General features: G+C 40.3%; 1 protein-coding gene across 1 annotated transcript in view; it reads left to right on the forward strand.

The window, feature by feature from the left end:
* Window positions 1–22,572, forward strand: part of LOC127569513 (glutamate receptor ionotropic, delta-2-like) — a 317,851-nt gene that overhangs the window by 176,413 nt on the left and 118,866 nt on the right. Inside the window, exons 3-4 of the mRNA XM_052014230.1 lie at window positions 4,996–5,280; window positions 6,905–7,110. Coding sequence (XP_051870190.1) covers window positions 4,996–5,280; window positions 6,905–7,110 — 491 coding nt within the window. The remainder of the gene's footprint in view (window positions 1–4,995; window positions 5,281–6,904; window positions 7,111–22,572) is intronic.

Consider the following 22,572-nt stretch of genomic DNA (forward strand, 5'->3'; position numbering starts at 1 on the left):
GAGATCTTGCACATTCATTTACTTTGCTGAACGCACTTTGCAAATCTATTACTCCCAAGCAAGCAAGCAGTAGGATGTGGGAACTACATGAGTTGAAAGTATGCAGTTATAACATTCTGGGAGCACATGTCAATACCATTTCTCCATCTGGAGGGACCAATCTAAGTCTCAAGACACAATACTTCTTTATGTTTTCTGAAGATTGTTTTAGTGTGAGGAGGAGCAATGATACTTGAGGAACTGCAAGAATATTCTGCTCTGCAACTTACTTATATCCTTCAGCTTTCTGCATCATCTGCCACAAACACAACTTACCTTATAGCCAGGTGCCAATTACCTAATCAGTTTTGCTCTGCAACAAAAAGTGAACTGCAACAACATGGTTATTGGCTGCCTGCAACTCAATGTAAAGCTTTTTGTATCTCCCTCCAGTCAAATTGGTCAGGCACCATGGAACCATTTCCAATTTCATGCATGTTCAGCTCCCTGACCTATAGTTTACATTTTTAATCATGCCAGTTTAGAAATATTTATAACCCAATTCCTTTTGCTTATTTACCAAAGGAAGATAGTTAGAAGTGAATACTTACTTTTCCTACTTGCCTTAATTGACATTTTGCAGGGGATTAAGAACAAAGTCGATGAGTAACATTACCATATTTCATTAGTGGACCACTAGAAGCAATACATACTGGAACATTGATAAGCAAGAGAAAAAAGGAGGAAAAAAAGATAGCTTGAGACAGGATACATGGCTGCTTCTAGTCTCAGATATTTAATTCACCTTCAAAAGAATCAGAGGGTTAGTATGACAGACTTTGATCGCTGATAATCTTGAAAAGTTCTACAACAATAGATATATAATTCATTAACAATTTTTTTTATGTTATGACATAGCAATCCAATGAGATTGGAATAGAACAATATGTTGTTGAAGTTAAATTTTTTTAAAAAGAGGGAGGAGCTCACATGTTTTTCTCATACATTTTCAGAATAAGAGAATAGCTGATAAGGCCAGCATTTATTGTCCACCTTTAATTGTATTTGAGAAGGTGATGGTGAGCTGTCATCTTGAACTGCTACTGTCCTTCTGGTAAAGGTAACCCTTCAACAGTACTTTTGGGTAGAGAGTTACAGAACTTAGAACCAGTGAAAATAAAGGTGATAGTGTAGAAACAGCGCTTTATTTCAAAGTCAGGCCAGTATAGTCAGGCGGCATGGTAGCGTAGAGGTTAGCACAACGCTATTACAGCGCCAGCGATAGGGGTTCGATTCCCATCGCTGTCTGTAAGGAGTTTGTGCGTTCTCCCGTGTCTGCGTGGGTTTCCTCCAGGTGCTCCAGTTTCCTCCCACATTCTAAAGACGTACGGGTAGGTTAATTTGGGGGTTTAAAATGGGCGGCGCAGACTCGTTGGGCCGGAAGGGCCTTTTGCCACGCTGTAAATAAAATTTTTTTTAAAATTTTTAAAATATACTCGAAGGCGAACTTGCATGTGGTATTATTCAAATATAGCTACTGCTCTTGAGGTTCTTGGTTATAGAGGCAATGGGTTCAGGATATGTTGTTGAAGTAGCATCGGGTAGTAACGGCTGTGCATTTCGTAGATGGTGTACTTTGCATCCACGATGGAGAGAGTGAATGTTTAGCTGGAGGATTAGATGTAAATCAAATGGCTTCTTTGTTCAAGATGGTGTGAGCTGCTTGATTATTGTTGGAGCTACTCTGTGTAAATATATGTATATAAATTTGATAGATATGCAGCGTTAACTAAAGGCACATATATACTTATGTGTGTGTATTTATGTGTTGTTAATTAACAATGCATTTTTGCCTATATTAAAAGCAGATCATTTACTCTGGTTACAACATGAAACATGGCAAAAGCTGATTTGAATTTGAAACTAGTTATGACATTTGGATTTATCTGGATCTAAAACTGCTTAGCATCAAGGCAAATGTGACAACATAACCTTAGCCTACGGTTACATTTGCAACAGCAAAAAAGTGTGATGAATTGAAGGATGTAACAAAAATAAGCTTCTTTAAATTGCATCTTTAATATTTTGTGTCAGTTTTCACAGCAAAGGAAGAGGATGATATACCAGGCATTCAGACAAACTAATAATGATTCAAGGGCTGAAACTCACTTGTTAACATAAGCAAGAAAATATGATTTATATAAAGTTGGAAGGCAGTGACTATTGAGCCTGGATATTAACAGGAATGGAGAGAGGCAAGAGCCTGGGAGTTTTAAATTCACAGCATATCTTTTCTCCCTCACAGATTCTTGCCCAGATGTCACCCTGATTAACAGGTTAAGATTTTAGATTGGTGGGGAAGATTCTGAAATGGGCCATTGGAGCAGATAGGTCTGATCAAAGACTCTCAGGGATGTGGAAGTTTCTGATATTGCATACCTAATGTCAAAGTGGGGTGGTCAGCATTCCTTAACCTGGTATATCTTTGTATGTCGGTGATCTGATTTGGGATTGGACAGGGGAGTTTGTGATCCAGAGTGCAATAGTGCTGCTTAAACAAAACTAGTTCTGTAAAAGCACTCCCCTTCCTCAAGATGACCTTGCTTCTTCCAACTTCCAGGTTTCCCAAAGCCTGAGGAACCCAGTAGATCACACATAAGCTTGTAGAACAGGGTATATATCAGAACTCAATGAAATATCTAATTTGCTACCCTGTCTCCTGGAAGTTGGTTTTGTGTCTTATAAACCCAAAAGGGTGGAGCTTGATGACAGGTTGGTTCATATTTGATATTTTAAAGAAGTGTTGTTATTTATAACCAGACATACCCTATTCTACATTTTTTTTGGGTATTAAAATCAAACCTAAGGTGTTCTACGAGGATTTGTACTGAGCCTTAATTATTCATTTTCATTTATTAATGACTTGGATAATCCAATAAACTAAAAATTTGGCTTATTCGATGGCACAAAAATTGATATCATAGCAACTAAAGTATGAATGTGTATAAATCTATGATTGAATAGGCAAACTAATGTAAAATGAATTTGGACACAGGTAAATGTAACCGGTATGGGTCAAAAATAGATAGAAATGATTATCCTTAAAACATGAGAATGTGTGAATAGTGGAGGTGTAAATAGATTTGTAGTCAATGTACACAGATTTCTTAAATATATTGGTGAAGCACAAGAAAATCATAAAGTCTATTGGAACATTAGCCCTTGTGCACAGAGAGCTGGAATATAAAAGGGAAATTGGTTTGCTCAAGCTGTTCAAACCACTGGTTAGATCACATCTGGAATTGTGTGCAGATCTGATACCATGTCTTAAGTACAATAAAATGACGTTGGAATGAATCCAATGCAAGTCATCACAAAGTTACCAGAGTTCCAAGAGTTAAAATGGGAAGAGAGATTACAAACTAGGCTTGGTTTCCATGGAATATAGAAGATTAATGGTTGCATAGATTGACATTTTTAGGGTTTTGAAATAAATCAGTTGGATGGACAAAATGTAATGTTTTACTCCTTGGGAGAGCTCAGAGAAGGAAACATGATCTTCAAGTTAGAACCAGGTCATTCAAGTGAGAATTTATGAAACTTCATCATATGAAGACTGGTGTAAAAGAAGCAGGTGCCAGTCCAATTAATTATCTTAAAACAGAGTATTCAGAGATATGAAGAGAAGGCAGGTGGATGAAGTTACAATACAGATCAGTCATGATCTCAATGAATAATGGAACAGGCTTGACACACTGCCTTGATGTTACTAATAAAAACCTGCTTCACAGTACAGTTATGGTGCATCAGCAAATGACTTAATAAAAAGTTAGTTGGGTGGTTGAAAAGGTTTGAAAGGAAGATTAACAAAGCAACTTTGTTCCAAGCTTTCACTGAACTATGCCCTCTCCATTATTGCTTTTAAACCTGGATGTTGTCTGGTGGCTGTCCAAATTGACAATGTGCTATCTCAGAGGAACTTATTCCATCACACCTCCTAGTCCTCAGGCTTTAACATTGGTGGGTGGGTGGGAGGTTGTGGGGAGGTGAAGTACAAAAGGGATTTGGAGATGTTGTACTTAACAGCAAGCCATGTCTTAAAGTATTCACCTATGCATGAGCACCTTACCTCATACCAACCATCCCACCTCTCATTTAAAATCTCCATTATATTATCACTTCTATTAATATTGTGCCACTCCTTCTTCTGAATTACTTATGTCACCCCTAATCCAATCAGTGGCAAATACATTGCTCTCCTGTCCTCTCTACATGCTGTCTCTTTAAAAACACTCTCCCAACTTGATTGTAACACTTTTGATATAGCTAAGACTTTGACCCACAATTTATTATGGAGATGCAAGAGACTGCAGATGCTGGAACCAGTCTCTTTTCTCTTTTACTAAATCAGTCAGCCCCATCTTTACACTATCATCTTGACATTGGAGAAAAGATCATGGATTTCATTCTTCCAAGGTAAAAGATTACTCAATTTTCTAATTGCATCCTTCCACTTTCCAGTTAAGCAAAATATCTCCCTAAGGTCCTACCCCATGATAATGCAGAGCCCTTGCCCTCTCCCTTATCACTCACCACTCAATTTTGGACTCCGACCTCATCTCATCCAGGAATCCTGGCTCCTACACTTAATGCTGCAATTTACTAAATTCTTCAAGATTAAATGCACTCATGACTGCAGTTTTAGCTGATACTGTAAAATGCTTACCTCTTCTTGGACAATTTCTTCTGAAGTTTTAATGGCAGTTTCATCATGACCATTAGCTACTTATCTCAGGATGTCCTGAAGTCATTTTCTAAAGTACTCCACCCCTCCACCCCCTCCCCCTTCCAGGTCATCGGGTGTCCTCTGAGACCCAGCCCTTCACACAAAATTTCTCTTCCTTTGGCTCAGAACTCTGTTGGACCACCTTAGGATATTGCTCTGTGTTTAAGGCAATAAGTAAGTGCAATTGTAGTTATTTGTTGTTGATTACATTAACATAATTTTTTTTTCAGCCTGTGACCTTGTGTCACAAGGGATTTTGGCTCTTGTCAGTTCCACTGGCTGCGCACCTTCTGCCTCACTTCAGTCTTTTGCGGATGGAATGCATATTCCTCACCTCTATATTCAACGAACACCAGCTGGAACTCCACGCTCGCAATGTTCTATCGCAAGGAATACTAGAAGCAATGATTACACACTCTCTGTACGCCCTCCTGATTATTTCAATGAAGTCATCCTTAAAGTAATCACTGAATTTTCCTGGCAGAAGTTCATGATCTTCTACGATGATGCATATGGTAACAACATGATCTTATTTGCCTTCTAATTGTCAAATACAAATAATATAAGGAACTTATGGCATTGATATTGATCTAAAACTCCCATAATATTTCTGTTTGAAGTTGTTTGTTTGATGTATGTTTTAGCAAAGTATGTTTCAGAGCTAATGGCTACGTTATCTTTTCTATGGGATAATACCAGAACTCAACAATTCAGATGGCTGCATTTAATACAAAAGATGAAATAAATGAAAAGTAAAACTTGTCACATGGGAAGTATGATACTTTGATTTTATGGGAACCTTCAGTGATGTGTGAATCTGAAGGAACATAACCTTCCTCTCCTTCTCTATATTTCTAATGTAGAAATTCTGTGGCTTGCCTTACCAATTGTATAGGATAACATATCAGAATTAATGTAATGGATTGAGGTGGGAGATGCAAAAACTAGTCACCCAGCACTGTGGGTGCAAAACACCATAGAGATTTTGATGTGATTCTCATAGATTCCCATATCAGATTATGCTTCTGCATTCAGCATCTGCTGCGACATTTTGCTGCATTCAGGATGGGCATATTAATCAAGGAGCAAAGGATATTACGGTATAATAATGTGACATGCCCACCATCTCATAAAAGGAAAGAAAATTACCTGATTTGTTTTGGTTTTGTTGAACCTTTCCTATTCTTAAGGCAGAACTTTCCTTGCTGGTAGTTGAAGGCAATTTTCTTGTAAATGGTTCTTTTGATGTGAAATTATCCTTTATTGCAATTACTCGATTGGATATCTCTTCATGAATGTGTTCTTCGGGATTTCATTTCCTTTGGGCGCTCCCTTTAGCATCTGGTTATCATGTTTGCATCAGATTTTGATGCAGTTCCTAGCTAATTTGTTTTACATGGATTATCAACTGCAATAAAGTAGCACAAGAAATAATTTAGCACAAACATGTAAACCAATATACTAAATAGCTCACAGGAAACCCCGCTGAATATGCAGATTGTAGGAGCAGGGGGTGTACTGCTGAGCTGATTATTACTCCCAGTATCTACTACACATAGGAAGTGCTGTCGCATAGTTTTGTCGCTAAATTTCTCATATTGCTAGGTAGCATATCTGCATTAATGATTGGTTTGTTCTTTCTGGAGAAATTGGCTGCTTGTTAAAGTACTAAGCTGTGATTATCACAGCTGATCTCTGATTTGTTGGCTTAAATGTCTTCAAAGCTGGCATCATTATACTGCCAACATGAGAATGCACCATTTGGAAAACAAGTGCCGAGCAAATTTATTTTCCATTATGGACACTTGTAAATAGCATCACCTCTACCACCACCAAATTACCAGTTGTTCTTTAATTTACTGTTAATAAGTTCATCTGCCATATGAATTTAAACAATAAGAGGAATTGAAAACATTTCAACTTCATTAGCTTGTACCACCATTAATTAAGCCATTAATTAATTAAGAATATTTAAGATGTATAGTTATTGTTTTTGTGTTTATATGAATGGTGGATGCTTGCAGATATTGCATGCAACAAGATCATAAAGCTGTTTATAAGACAACTAAATTTCTTTTAACAGTTAATCAATGACCCAAATGAATTCTCACACTTAATCTTTTTTGATCATTTAAACAGACATTCGTGGTATTCAAGAATTTTTGGGTCAAGCTGGTCAGCAGGGAATAGAGGTTTCACTTCAAAAAGTAGAGACCAGCATAAGTAATATGTTCACTGGTCTTTTCTCTACACTTGGATTCGATGAGCTCAGCCGTTTTCGAGACATGCTTCGAAGAGCCCTACTTTTTCTCAACCCACGTACTGCAAAGACCTTCATTAGTGAGGTAACAAATTTAATTTCAATTGTGAATTTGCCTTATAAATATTGATATTTAACTTTCAGCCTGAATAAGTCTGTGGTAGAAACAAGAAAGTAGTTGTTAAAAATCTGAGATGAAACAACAAATGGTAGAAAAAGCACTAAAGGTTATCAAAAATAAAGCTGATAATAGTTCTTAAAAACATGTCGACCAAGAAATTGTTTTACTCGGCACAATATTGTTCTATCTTATACAAATGAATATCGCCAAAAACTTAACTGCTAAGTGCAATTGGATGGTGTGTGCGTGTGCGTGTATGAGAGAGAGAAGCCTGATTTTAGATATGTTATCCAGGTCCTTCGTGCCTAAAAGGCTGTTAGGCATGAGCAGTGATTTCAAATCATGAACAATGTTTGTCTGGATGACTAGATCAAGGTCTGATAGCGGAATGGTGTTCAGGTGCTGAAACTGACCTTAGCTGCTGGGTTGAGGCATGCTTTGACATTAGGTGAAAACCTACACCCCTGTCTTTGGCTGTTGCAGGGCAGTCCAAGGTACTGACCTTCCTCAAGGTAGGTTCCTTCATAATTCTTCATCCCTTTCACTGCAAGTGCCCTAATGCCCCTTCAGATTTCCTCCTTAAATTTCCCGACACCACTTCAGCTAATGTGTCTGCAGCTCTTCTATCCGTACCCCTGATCAATCTCCCAGCCCTGCACTCCCTTCCTCACCCCAACATCAAGCCCACCCTTCCCTATTGCTGCCTTTCTTCTGGAATCCTATCACCAGTCCCAAATCCCAATGGATTCTCTCTGCACACCACAGTCTTTCCCAGTAATCATCTCCACCTCCCTCCTCCAGTGCCTGTGAGGCTCCTTCATATTTTCCAGGCTGTTATCTTCAGTTTTATATTTATACTGGGAGAAATAAATGTTGTCATCCTAGTAGAGATTACCTGTCTTGATTTGGAAAATGCACTGCTTTTTGTGATGCTATACTTGAGATCTCCATTGATGGATTGATTCAAAACCAGCCACCATTTAGTAACACAACCTGCATAAAAGGTTGTGATACTAACACTGTTTCAAATAACAAGTATAATTTTACATTCTCATTACTACTCTATATTGAATCACATTAGAATACCTTGTGATGTGATACTGATTGTAATTTTCAACAGCTAAAATTAAAACAAGGCATAACCATAATTTAACGTATTTATTCAGTGCAAAAGAAGGTGTATTTGAAACAAAGGTTACTGTGTTGGATCTCAGCATTGAGGAGGCATAGACCACTGAAATACTACAGCAATTTTCCTATTTGGATTTAGGTAAAAGGAATCTAGGAATTTGTATTCACTAAATGTTCAATGGAAGTGCATGCTTGCATATAACACAGCAAAATAAATGATCTTTTTGTCCCAACCAGTCCATTTATGCTCCTGTCAGCTTCCTTCCATCCTTCTTCAACTAATTCTATCCACATAATTTTCTCTTCCATTCCCATCTTTTCCATAATTGCATCTGTACAGTATGTCCTCTGGTAGAAAGTTGCACATTCTCATTCCTCTCTGGATGAATGTTACTCACAAATTCAGTGATTGATTTCTTGCTGACTACCTTACATTGAAAGCCTTTAGTTTTGACCTTCCCAAAAGTAGAAACACTCTCTCTGTGTCAATTCTATCAAAACCTTTCATAATTTTAAAGACATGCATTAGGTCACCCCTCAGCTTTCCATTCTACAAAGATAAAGATACACACCCCTGTGCATCCTTTCCTGACAGATAGATATAACCTCACAATTTTGGTATTACACTTCCAAGTCCTTTTTGCAGCCCACATACTCTTTATAAGAAGCAAGAAAAACTGAATACAATGCTCCAAATGTGGTTGATCCAATGTTTGAAACAGTGTAGTGTAACTTCTTTAATTTTCAATTCTGCCATTCTAGAAATAACCTTACTAGCATGTTTAGGTGATTTTGAGTCTTTTTATCTGGATCTCCAGTTATTTGTGTCTGAACTTCCAGATCCTATTGTTCCTAAACTTGTTTAAAATCTTATTTCCTGAGTAATATTTGACCTCTTATTTTTTTGCCAAAATTGATACCTCGCAGTTATCTGAATTGAAGTATTTTTAGAACCTTCTGTAAATTATTCATGTAATTTTGTAATGTTTTGCAATCCTCCTCTATATTGACTGTTTCTAATTTGACACTGTTTGGAAATTTAGAAAGTTCATTTTGATTTCAGATTCAAAGTCAATAATACAAATTGCAAATGCTAGTGGCCCTGGACTGATCCTCGTCAGACTTTCCACCTTTTGAATAGCTATGCTTTAAAATTGTTCTCTGCTCCCTTTCTTATGGGCTAGCTAACTATTAATTCTGTTTCCTGTGCCCTGACACCATATGTTATGACCTTACTGATTTGTCTATTATTATACAGCTAATCAAAGGCCTTACATATTGCAGATAAATTACATTTACTGTATTATCCTTGTTTGCCCTCAAAGTTAACTTCTCAAATAATTTAGTGAGTATGGCAAGACTTTCCCTTTGAAATCTACATGGACAATTTATTATTATATTTTTGACTAATAGTAAGAAATTCTGTTATTTTTCCCACTATTTGTGCTAAGCCAATTATTTTACAATTCCATGGACATGTTCTATCTCCTTTTTTCAATATAGGTTTAACTTTAGTTTTCTGAGACTGTACATTTTTCTAGTGAAATATTAAATATGTATCTCTGCTGTCTCATCTGGGGCTCCTTAAATATAATCTGTCAAAACCAATAGTTTTATTCTTGGCTTAATTAGTGTAATTGTTTTTTATTTTAAATATAATTCTATCACTTTTGATTTTTCCTTCTGATTTCATGTTCACCTGACCTATCCCTCAGATAAATATTGAAGCAAAATAATTTTAACATTTCTGCTAGTCAGCTCTAAATGTGTGTGATTTTATGCTCTCCATTCTTTAATGTTTCTATTCCCTTCACTGCTTTCCTGTAAAGTATATTATCTTGTTCTTTTTTATATAATTTAATTGCTCCTCTTTGTTTTCCTAATTATATTTTTTAACTTTTCATCAAGTCTCTTTGTCTTGTTCTCCCCTGCTGTCCACGTCCTAAGACCGTCTGTCCTTCTTTCTCCTTGATTTTCTCATTAGTTCTTTATTCATCTGTGGTGCCTCATTAGAGTTCAGTTTGATTTTCCTTTGTAGAACATATTTTCCTAGATTTTTTTTGTTTAAGATGTTTCCAACTCTTGTTCTACAATATTGCTTGATAGTATTGTTGTCCATTCTATTCACAATCCCTCAAAATCAGACAATTTCCAACTTATTTCCTTGGGGGTTATCAAGCTTATGTGCTTCACAATTACTATCTTAAACTGCATTCTACTCTGGTATTTGAAATTTATTTGAAATGATTCACCTACTTTTACTTACTTTATTAGTTCTGACACATTCCTTCTTTCTACCTCCAGATGTGAAACCTCCCCAGTTGCACCTTTTTCATGTGGGGTCAGAAAGAATGTCTGAAAACCTAATAGGAATTTCATTCCTTCATCTGTTTTGATCTCCCTCTTCTGACCGATGAAGTTTAGCATCACCCACAATCATTATTCTTTGATTTTTGCTTATTTCCACAATTTGTTTCTTTTTCATTTTTCTTCCACTGTTTGGTGCTATGTATACTACCCCAATTAATATGATTGGTTACATATTGGCTGAGAAATATGATCACATAATGCAGTTTTTTGTTCTGAATTACATAATTAAACACATTTCTGGAAGGAAGCATGGTAACAACATTTCCAGTTAATTTAACATCACTTTAGAAATCAGACTGGCAGTTTCACCATGATTCCTGCTATTATGTGATGATATATCTCCAGAGACATCAATCCTACTGCAACATTGTTTTTCACCCTCCAAAGTGAAATTGGTTACATTTTACCGAAAAGTACCAGTCATTGGACACACAGAGACCAAAGAGGTTTCTTTAATGCTGTTTGCTCTGCAGCTGCTTAATTTAAGGAGACACTCACATGTTCACTTGCAACTTACTGATTTTTTTCTCCTTGGCACTCAAAGCTGCTCTCTGTCAACAAGAAGTTAGACTGCCATTTTAGTACTTAGACACTACTTGCAAGGGTGCTTAAGCAGCACCACCACAGACAGAAATTGCAAGCAGAACAAATGATTTGCATCAGTGGAGCTGTGGGTGTAAACAGGGTTCTCTTCACAAATTGCAAGGACTTCCCCTTCTTTAATGTTCAGCTTGTGGTCAACCATCAGGGGAAGTCCCTCATGCTCAATATTGTGTATTCTGGGAACTTACAAGACTCCTTCATTCTAAAGAAGAAACAATTGTCTTTCTTCATTGAAGGGCCACATTGCCTTGATAAACCAATATTAAAAGATAAAAGCCATCTGCTCCTTACATGGCTTCTCAAACTTGTACTCTCTCCAGTCACTGCAGTTAGACATCTTTATGTTGAAATCCATAGTAGAAGCATATTAGACACCAAGATTGTTATACCCAAAATTCAAGTTCTTTGTCTGCATTTCAGGAGTTCCATTCAGTACTCCTCAGACACTCCTTTTACTTAATAAATGAAATTAGAAAGTGATGGAAAAACTCAGCAGCTCAGGCATCATCTGTGGAAAGAAAAACATTCAGCATTTCAGACAGGACCCTTATTCAGTTTGATGAAGGGTCCCAGCCCTGAAGCATTAACTCTCTTTCTCTCTCCGTAGATGTTGCCTGACCCACTGAGTGTTTCCAACATTTTCTGTTAATATTTCAGATTTCCAGTACCTCTGGTTTATTTTATTTTCTCTTACTTCATCTTTATCTACAGGTTGAGAGATAGCTAAGGATACAGGTAAACAAAGCCCTTATCCAAGAAACAGTACTCTATTCCCAAGTTCAGGGAGTCCATCTATCGAACAGTGCTGGAGAACAATCTGCTGCAGCCCCTTGGTTAGCAGGGATCCATGTGTCAATGTCTTGAGTCCCCTGGTCTCTTGAGAGTCCTGTTGATTGGAAGTTCTGAGACTCCAGGGTGACACAAAGATCTTTTATGTCCTTCAGCTCCATGAAACAGAAACCTACCTCACCAGCCACTGTGTCCGTGATGGCTGGCACAGAGGTGTGTATTGCTTCCAGAGCAGAAGAGAGGTTTGGCATCACCTCATATGGAATATTTGATGTGGATCCCTCCATGTGCCGAGTCAGTTTGTGCATTGAGTCTGACAGGCCGGACAATATACCAAGCATTTCACTGTGTATCCTCTCTAGCCACCTGAATCATTCCCTCTTCCCTCTTGTGGTCCTGGGGCAGCAGAGTGGAGCAACTAGTCAAACCGCTGTCTCACCGTGGCGGAGATCCATGTTCAAGCCTGACTTCGGCGCTGACTGTGTAGAATTTGCACGTTCTCTCTGTGACTGTGTAGGTTTCTCCCAGACACACCGGTTTCTTCCTACATCCCAAAAGTATGTGAGTTGAGAGATTCATTGACCATTGTAGGGGAGTGGTAAAGTAGAACATAGAACACTACAGCACATTACAGGCCCTTCAGCCCACAATGTTGTGCCGACATTTTACCCTGCTCTAAGATCTATCTAACCCTTCCCTCCCACATAGCCCTCCATTTCTCTATCATTCAGTGTCTATCTAAGAGTCTCTTAAATGTCCCTAATGTATCTGCCCCCACAACCTCTGCCGGCAGTGCGTTCCACACACTCGCCACTCTCTGTGTAAAAAAAACTTACCCCTGACATCCCCCTTATACCTTCCTCCAATCACCTTAAAATTATGTCCCCTCGTGTTAGCCATTGTCGACCTGGGAAAAAGTCTCTGACTGTCCACTCGATCTATGCCTCTGGAGGGAGTTGATGAGAACATGGGGAGAATAAAAAAATGGGATCCTATTAGGATTGGTGTAAATCGGCGGTAGATGGTTGGTACAGCTTTGGTGGACCAAAGTGCCTTTTTCCATGCTGTGTCTGTCTATGACTCAGCTGATTCATTTGTGCCAATGTTACTGTGTGGAATCATCCTCCAGTGAGTCAACACAATAGATGTTTCCTTCTGGAGACACAGGAGACTACAGATGCTGAAATCTGGAGCAATAAACAATCTGCTGGAGCAACTCAGTGGGTGGAGCAGTATCTGTGTGGGGGGGGGAGCGGGGGAGGAATTGTCAACATTTCGGGTCAAAATCCTGCATCAAGACTCTTCTTTCAGGATGCTTCTTTCCTTTTGCCTGACTGCAGTCCATCGGTACCAAGCATTTCCCCTTGTGCATTGTGTCCCTCTAACCATTGCCCTGCCCTCTCATTGCCAGTATTTGAGCTGGTATTTAGCAGGGATTGCTGGAGTGATGCCACATCACTCTCCTCCTCCTCCTCCTCCTCCACTTATTGATGGACCTCAGGGGGTGGAGTGGGCTCTTTGCACAATGAACTTGCCATAATAAGAATAAGAAAAATGCCATGGCAGTATGGAGTGACCAGTACTCATTTCAGACAGAAAGATAATTTAAATAAGGTGCAAGAGATGTTGAAAAATTGCTCAGCCATATTCCAAGCATGCTGCGACGGCCTTCAGAATGAGGCTCAGCTGACCCATTGCCCATTGGAAGGAGGGCCCTCTCCTCCACAAGGGTCAGTGCTCTAGCATGGGAGGACTGTAATGATCACTCATCCCTCCCCACCGATGACCCTTCCAGCACCTATCCCTGCAACAGTGCAAAGTGCTACACCTGTCCCTGCACCTCCTCCCTCACCACTATTCAGGGCCCTAGACAGTCCATCCAGGTGAGGCAGCGCTTCACCTATGAATCCGAGGATGTCATTTATTGCATCCGGTGCTCCTGGTGCGGCCTCCTCTACATCGGTGAGACCCAACGCAGATTGGGTGACTGCTTTGTCGAGCACCTTTGCTTTGTCCGCCGCAGAAATAAGGATCTCTCGGTGGCCACCTACTTCAATTCCACATCCCACTCCCATACCGACACATCTAAGGCCTCCACTGCAGCCACATTGAGGCCAGATGCAGGTTGGAGGAGCAACTCCTCATATTCCGCCTTGGTAGTCTCCAACCTGGCGACATCAACATCAATTACCTCAAGTAACTTCTGGTAACCCCTCCCCTATTCTCCCCCCTCCCCCCTTTGTCTTCCCTCATTCCTGTGGCCCCCTCACCCCTTCTCTTTCCCCTCCCCTGCCCTCATGACCTGCCCATCTATTCCCCACCTCCTTCCCTTTATTCCATGGTCCACTGCTCTCTCCTACTGGATTCCTCCTCCTTCAGTCCTTTGCCTCTTCTACCGATCACCTTTCAGCTTCTTACATCTCCCCCCTCCCCCACCCACCTACCTTCCGCCTCTCACCTGGACTCACCAATCACCTGCCGGCCTGTGCTCCTCCCCCTCTGCCAACCTTCTTATTCTGGCTTCTGCCCTCTTCCTTTCCAGTCCTTATGAAGGGTCTTGACCCAAAACGTTGACCATTTATTTCCTTCCATAGATGCTGCCTGACCTGCTGAGTTCCTCCAGTGTTTTGTGTATGTTGCTCCAGATTCCAGCATCTGTATAGTCTCCTGTCTCTGTAAAGACCAATGGAGGTCGTATGCCAACTGTAAGACAAATCAGGGAGGTGGAACCATGGCATGGTTGGCTTAGTCAAAGAGGGTGAATTTTACTGTCTGTCTGTCAGGGAGGGCGAAGAAACGAGCAAGTGTCGATCTATTTGTCGGATGTCATGGTGGGGGAGGAAAGGATGAGTATCTGGCCATCAGGGAATATAGGGGAGGAGGGGTGGGTGACTTTATCAAAATGCAAGTGACGGGTATGAAGGGAGAGAGTGTCACTGTCTACCAGGAGTGTAGTGGAGGAAGACATAGAGTATAGAGTTCTTACCTTTGAGATTATGGTAGCCTTCCTGTTCTGCTCAATACACTGAAATATCTCGCTTGGGGTGAGCTCCTACATCATTCTCAGTCAGCTGTAGGCAGCTGTTGCCTGAGGTGGCCTTGTGCCTACCCTTCTCCCAGCATACGGGCTCTCTTTGTGAGTAAATTTTTCCACAGGAATCTTCAGGTCATGATCATAGAATCTGCGAGCATATTCCCTCTTTTCTCCTGCCTCTGATTCTGTCATTGCTCATACCATAGTACTTGAGGTGTGCATGTGCTGCGCAGATTCCTTTAAAGGCTGGGAGCTCCAAGGTTGCATTTGTGCATCCTCGTGCTGGCTGTGGTGTGGCATTGCTATTGAAATTGATATTCTTTAGCAACTTCCGAAAAAAAGTATTAGCATGTCACACTGTTCTAACACTCCAGTTTTGGAGCAAATGAGTTTCTAGGTCATTGGACAGGAACCCAACCTGTGCCTGCAGGCAATGGAATGGAAGGTTCTACCCATGGATTGTCCTGATGACATTCTGATAACTCATGCTGTTAAAATGCCTGTTCACTGTTTCCATGTCTCAGATGAAAAGAAAAATTAAAACTGAGAAAAATATATTTATTTAAAATCATATGATACTGATATTCACTAATTAAATGCACAATTATACATTAGAATTAAGATCTTTAGACCAGTTAAGATGAATGATGTGTCTGGGACAGAGTGAGAAGTTAGATGCACACACATCTGACCTCCTGGAGCTTTCCTGAGTTTCACTCTGCAGTCAGCTGGTGGGTCTCTATGCACCCGCTGACTAACTGTCAGTGTGTTATAGACCATTGTATTTTATCACTAGCTCTATAATGTCTATTTTTATCTTACTGGTTAATGTGCCTTTTTATTTCTTCTACTATTATGTTAACTCTAATAAATAGTTACTCCATCTCCTCTTTGCCCTCTATTATTTCTAAATATATTGTGCCCAGCAATATTTAACTTCTACTCCTGCATTACCTTTGTCAAATGTTTGCAAGTCCTATTCTATCTGATTTCTTGCAACAATTTACTTCCTCCAATATCCTAGTTTTATTTAGTAGTCTGTGCATTGATATACAGACAGTTAAATGCATTTTCAATAATTTTGCTTCCATTTTATTCTTAACCATACTTTTGTATTTCTGTTGCTTGACTCTGTGTTCCCTAGCTACTTATTTCTTGTAGCTGGTGTATTCTGTCATATTTGTTTAAAGCGTTTGAAACCTTCCATTTACCCTTTCCAGCAGGACAGTGGTTACATTCAGTTCAGGTAGAGCCTATCCACTTTTGCAACCTTTTCCTCTTCTGTGGTACCAAAGTTCCTTGAAAGTAACTCCTCTTCTCCATGCCAACCCTTTAGAGTCATGTAACAGCTCCTCATCTCTCATTTCCTAGGCCAGTTTCTCTGTGATTTAGGCACCTATCCGGAGATTATTACCTTTGAGCTAAATTAAGAGTTAAATTAGGTCTTAACTCTTGACACTCTCAACAGGATCTCCTCCCTATTTATGAATGGATCTCAACAACTCCACTCTTCCTCTTTCCCAAACCCCTGTCCAGCTACCTCAAGATATTCCTTAATCTGGCGTCAGATTGACAGCAATACTCTTTGGAAATGTTTCATACTTGCAGAAGACTCTAGCCTTGGGATTGACGACATGTGCTAGTTTTATCTAATCCTAGTTCGTTCTATTAATAAATAATTACCTTTTACTCAAGCCTAAGTATTGTTTGCAGTTTTTTGTACTCTAATTTGCACAAAATTGTAAAAACATTTTTAAATAATGCTCTCCCTCACTTACACATAATCGCTGAAAGTGTTAAACTACCTCTTTCTCTCTGTAATCCAAGCTTCTACTCTCATCAGATTCTGAACTACTCTTGTTTAGTCTCCATTCAGCAAAGTGGTCTGTGGTTACACTCTCTGTTCCAGTGGTAGTCTCTGCATTTTCCTCAGGTTGATGGCTCAGGAAAAAAAAGGCTTCCACATTTCTATTAGTTAATTTTAATGACTTGAATACTTTTGTTTGTGATTGTTGGGGTGGGAGATGCATGCCAATTGTATTTGTAATGTAAAATTACACAATATGCACCACTTATAACCTTGGCTTCAGCTGCAGTCTCTCTACACTACATTTTAGTTGCTTGTTAAAAGGTGCTTCAGAATAATGCAAGTTGATTTATATCCCATTTTCATTTGCACCTTCTGAGAATGTACTTAACCTCTGCTCAGCCTCATGATTCAGCTGAAGCCAGAATCTTGATGTCAGCAGTTGATATATAAATGTGCTAGATCACCAAGATGATTTAGTGCAGTCCTCTAACCACTATGGACAGAAAATACAAATTGGTCGAAGATTAAAGGATCAAAATTTACTCTCAGACTGAAAGCATACCAGTAAATAGCTAGCCCATGTTAAACTGATAGAATGGAAACTCAACCAGGCCTTTAACATTGGCTAGTCAGAGTACTTAAAAAGGAGAGGGTCTAATTTGCAACTGCTATTCCCCAATCAGGCCTCAGGTGGAATAAAAGTCAAATGACAACTACATGAGTGGTGGCCTCTACTTACTTAAAGGAGGACCCAGTTGCCTTTGCCCAGATGTCCTTGCAGCCTACAGTTTAAAACTGCAGTCAGGCAAATTAAGGAGGGAGCATATAGCGCACGTACACGATAGACGTGCTCTCCAAAATGGGCTATAGGGAGGGAATCAGGCATTGGATTTGACTGCTCTACACAGTTGTCTATAGTGCAGTTCAAATCAATGGGTGGGAAATGGATAGCTTCTCCATTAAACCTGGAGTAAGGCAGGGTTGCCCACTCTTCCCTGTCTTGTTTGTGTGTTGCATTGAGCCCTTTGCCAACTCCATCAGGAAAGATGCAGGCATCAGAGGGGTGATGTTGCCAGGCAGTGGGGGCACCCAGATCCAAGTCTCCCTGTACAATCCGCAGATTGATCCGCATCTGCGACCAGTTTGAGTTGGCATCAGGGGCCAGAGTCAACTGCAAAAAGAGCGAGGCTATGCTCTTTGGCAACTGGCCCAACTGGCCCTCTGTCCTCTTCATCGTCAGGTCTGACTACTTGAAGGCGCTGGGGATCTGGTTTGGAGGGGCTGAGGCGTGTAATTAAAAACGACTGGAGCAGTTCAACAAAAATTACGAGAGGCGCCCCCCTCAATAAATAGTAAAAACCCGGTTATCGGATGCAAGGTACTCTTGGTGCTGATGTACTTGGTGCAGGTGTGCCCCATTCCCTGCTCCTCTGCCCTGTCGGTCAGCCAAGCCACCTTCAGGTTTATCTGGGGATCCAAGATAGAACGGGTCCGATGGATCACAATGCACAAGTTCATGGACAATGGGGGGCAAAAGCGTACCCAGCAGCACCCTTATCCTGATGGTAACCTTCATGTGTGGCTGCATCAGGCTGTGCTTCGAATCAAAGTACGTTGGCACCAAGTGTCACTACATGCTGAGGTCCCACCTGTCCTTGGTGTCGCAAAGGATGACCCTGGCCTTGTTGCCACGCAGTGTCGCAGTCAGCTGGATTTTGCTGCACTATCTATACTTTGTTGAAACATTCCTCCAGAAAAATACCTTGGATCACAAGTCCATTAGGCAGTGGTCTGCACGGAGCATCCTGCAGACACTGCAGGACAAAGATACATTGGACCCTGTGGGGTGGTTCCCTGAGCGGACTGTCTAGATCATCTGGTAGAATGCCTCATCACTAGAGCGCACCAGCAAGCACCAAGACCTTGCTTGGCTGGCAGTAAGAGGGACCCTGCTGTCAGATCCTCCCTGTATTTCAGAATCACACTCCGAATACACGCTGCCCTCGGGACAGTTGCAGCGAAGAGGAGGCGGTCACGTATGTCTTTGCAGACTGTGTATTTGCAAAGAGGATCTGGAGAACGATGCAAGGTGCCTTGTCATAGTTCATTCTGAGCAGCTGCAGAGCAGAGGATTCTCGGATATACGGGCTGTTCCCAGAGATGAATGTCAAGGGCTGCTGGAAGATCATGAACTCGGTGAAAGACGCACTTTAGTCTGTCCAAAACTTGCTAGTCTTCCAGCACAACGATATATCCAGAAGGGAATGCTGCTGACTGGCACATTCCAGGCTGTAGGAGTATGTGCTGAGGGATGCACTGAAGCTCTGTGCAGCCAATGCAAAGGCTTTGTGGGGAAGCACTGCAGTTTAAGATCCTTCAGCCATTGGATGTTGAGGGGCTGGGTCCAGTGTGGAAGTCCCTCATGCAACCAAAGTTTGTATCAGCCCAAGGGGGCCACATGAGTGGCAATGGTGCTATGTACACAAAAATGTGCCAAAACTACTAATGTAAAAGAACTAATGACATTGAATGTATAGTTTGAATGCTACTACAAATGTAAAGAGTCACACACTGTGTTTTTTGCTTTGTACTTGTATATATTTTTTTATTATGAATGAAATTTATTTTTGAAAAACATGAAAAATAAGATCCTTGCTCTTTCTTTCGCTCCTTGTCCAGTCTTCATCTGTAAGGGTACATCAAAATGAACTCTGAAGTATTAGCATCCTAAATTTAACCGGGTAGATTTTCATGCAGACTACTTACATGCATTCCTCAAGGGTCAGGAAAGGCACCTGAGAGTGTGCAAAACATACTTTGAATGCTGCATTCATGGAATTGTGTAACTTCTTTCATTATTCCCTGTGTTCAGCAATTCAGCCAATAAGATTCATTGTGCAAGGAACTTTGGCTCAACAGAAATGTCAACAATATTAAAGATAGATTAGCCAGAATCCTGTAAACTCTTTAATGTTTTGCTAAATTAATTAATGTTTGGCTAAATTAACTAATGTTTGCAGGTGGCCAGGAATGATAATTTTATTTACATTTTGGTGCAGAAAATTCTTCTTTTGTATTAGCAGATCTGGATTTCTTCACCACTGCAAATTGTGATGCATTGGTAAGGTTTGCACAGAGGCAAAAATGTCCTATGTTAGTAGCAGCTGTGAGCTTAGAGTTGATTGTTTACTGTACAAAGTTTTCCTACAATCTAAAACTAAATCACAATGCATATTTTGCTTTGTTCCACTTTGAGCTAATCCTCTCTCTGTTTTTGTTTATCATGCAGCACCAAAGTATTTAACTGACCACTATAAAGCAACTCATCATTCCAGTGAATACTATTTTCAAGTATGTGAACAGATTGAGAAACATGTTTTATGATGTTTCTGAAGACACTCCTGTTGAATGCAAGCTGCCAGCTGCTTTGGTTCCCATCAGATTGTTCAATTTGTATTTAACAAGAATAACCATTTAAACAAAAATGTTCAAATATGCCTATAGATAAACTGAAGTTTGACAAAAAAATTAAATGCCCCAGATGATAATTAAGGCGAATTCTGTGGATGTTATCATGGCTTTGCATGAAGCCCTTATAAATTAGATGTAATTTTAGATTATGGCCAATCTCTTTAAAATAAAGTCCAAAATGAGTTAATTGTCTGGCTTGCCAAAGCCTTCAAACCAAGCTTTTTTTGTTAGAATGTTGCAGAAAATGTTGTTATAATTCTCCTTGTAACAGACCTAAAGGGGAATCTAACACATTTTCAAACATCTATAACCAAAGGGCTGAGGAATGATGGCATTTTTTTCTATTCTTTGTGGAAGGTGGTCAAAATCCTGGAAGTCCAGTGAACTGCTTTTCCCAAAACTATTATGGCCAAATTAAACACCATTTGAATAGAAATAAATCTGCATTTAAAATTTTCCATGAAAGGAGAGAGTTTGAAATTTCAAAGTGAAATAAAGCGTATTTTAAAAATCTCAAAAGATATAAAATAACTTTCCTGAAAAGTAAAAAATAAAAATGAGCCAGGAATTCCTTTGGGTAGTGAATAATCTTTCTGCATGATGTGGTGTACTTGAACTTACAGTGGAACTGCTGAACATGACCAGCTTCTTTGTACACATGCAAACTTATGCAAGTGTGATCTGGGTCCCTCATGTATGACTTGCATGCACTTGGTAGCTATCAGGCAAGCACAGTGACAACAAACAGCAAGCAGTAATTGTGCAAAATTCTTTTGTGCAACTAAGAGTTGTGAAAAGCGCAGGCCACTCACACCAAAGCAGGCTCTTACTGGCAAGTTCAGGCTTGCTTCCTCAGTGCTTAAAAGGGGCTGAATCCCAGCCCAGTCAAGTGTTCACCCCCTCGGCAAAATCCAGCCTGATGCATGCCTGACCTTCCAAATTATCCTTGTCCTTTTTCCAGTATACAATGGAAGAAGGACAATGGTAGGTTGTAGGTTTTATGGGGTTGGAGAGCAGGAGGGTTAACTTGCATGTGATGGGAGGTAGGGAGGACCAGAAGAATTGGAGATGGAGTATGATGAATGGGAGCATCGGTGGATAGGTGTGCAAAGTCAGACATGTGATCAAGTAGCAGTGAAGGGATGAGTCATGAGATCGGGAGGCAGTGGTCAGGATGGATTGAAGATTGGATTGCAGTTGCTTTCAGACATGTGCAGCAGCATCCAGTAACCTGGACATACCAGCCTTGATCTTCCATCATGTATGCAGGACTGCAGATAGCATGCATCACAACACACGAGGCTTAATTCAGCCTTGTAAGGGGTCTATCTGAACAGGTTTAGTCTCTGGAGTCTGACATTGAATTCCCACATTTGGTAATTCTTCCATAGGTTATGTACCCTTACACCAGATCTTCCCTCTTGAACACCTCCCACTGCACTAATTGCTAGCAAAATTACTGGGTCAATCCCCAACCACCAGCATAATCCTGGCCCCCAGCATAATCCTGGCCCCCAGCAGCCAACTGCTCTCCTGCCCTTCGCTTTCCCTGATCAATAGCCAGAATATTCCTCTCCCACTCTCTATTTTTTGTCCATCTCTCACCAACCTTATCTAATTACAACCCTAACCCGTGCCACCTCCCTTTATTGCGAGCCCTATCTGCGCCCACCACCTTGCCCTCCAATTCAGTCCCTACCCAACCCTTGCCACCATTAGCCAGTTAAAACCCCCACCATGATGACCTAGCTAAACTCCGCAAGTTCCCAGTATCCCCAATGAACCTTTAATTCTTCCCATTCTCAGCCATAAAGTGTCTGCCCCACAGCCGCAACACAATGATGACCTAGCTAAACTCCGCAAGTTCCCAGTATCCCCAATGAACCTTTAATTCTTCCCATTCTCAGCCATAAAGTGTCTGCCCCACAGCCGCAACACAATGATGCAGCACATAAAGGTGGTGATAGTGTGAAAGGCTGGAGCCAAAGATCGTGTAAAATTTTGCAGCAGCAGCCTTTCAAAGAAACTATGCATTGGTCCATTGTGTGCCACACTATCAATGTGTCTTTCCAAAAGAATTGACAATAAAGTGTTCAAAAAGAGAGAAAGAAAATCTTCATTTTTCTTGATGTTGAGAAATATTGGTCCCTCTAAGGAAAGAAGAGGAACTAAACAGATGCTAATCTGGGAAATTTTCCAACAGAAACAGTAATTAGCC

This window comes from Pristis pectinata, chromosome 4 (genome assembly GCF_009764475.1).
Source record: "Pristis pectinata isolate sPriPec2 chromosome 4, sPriPec2.1.pri, whole genome shotgun sequence".
Classification (NCBI taxonomy): domain Eukaryota; kingdom Metazoa; phylum Chordata; class Chondrichthyes; order Rhinopristiformes; family Pristidae; genus Pristis; species Pristis pectinata.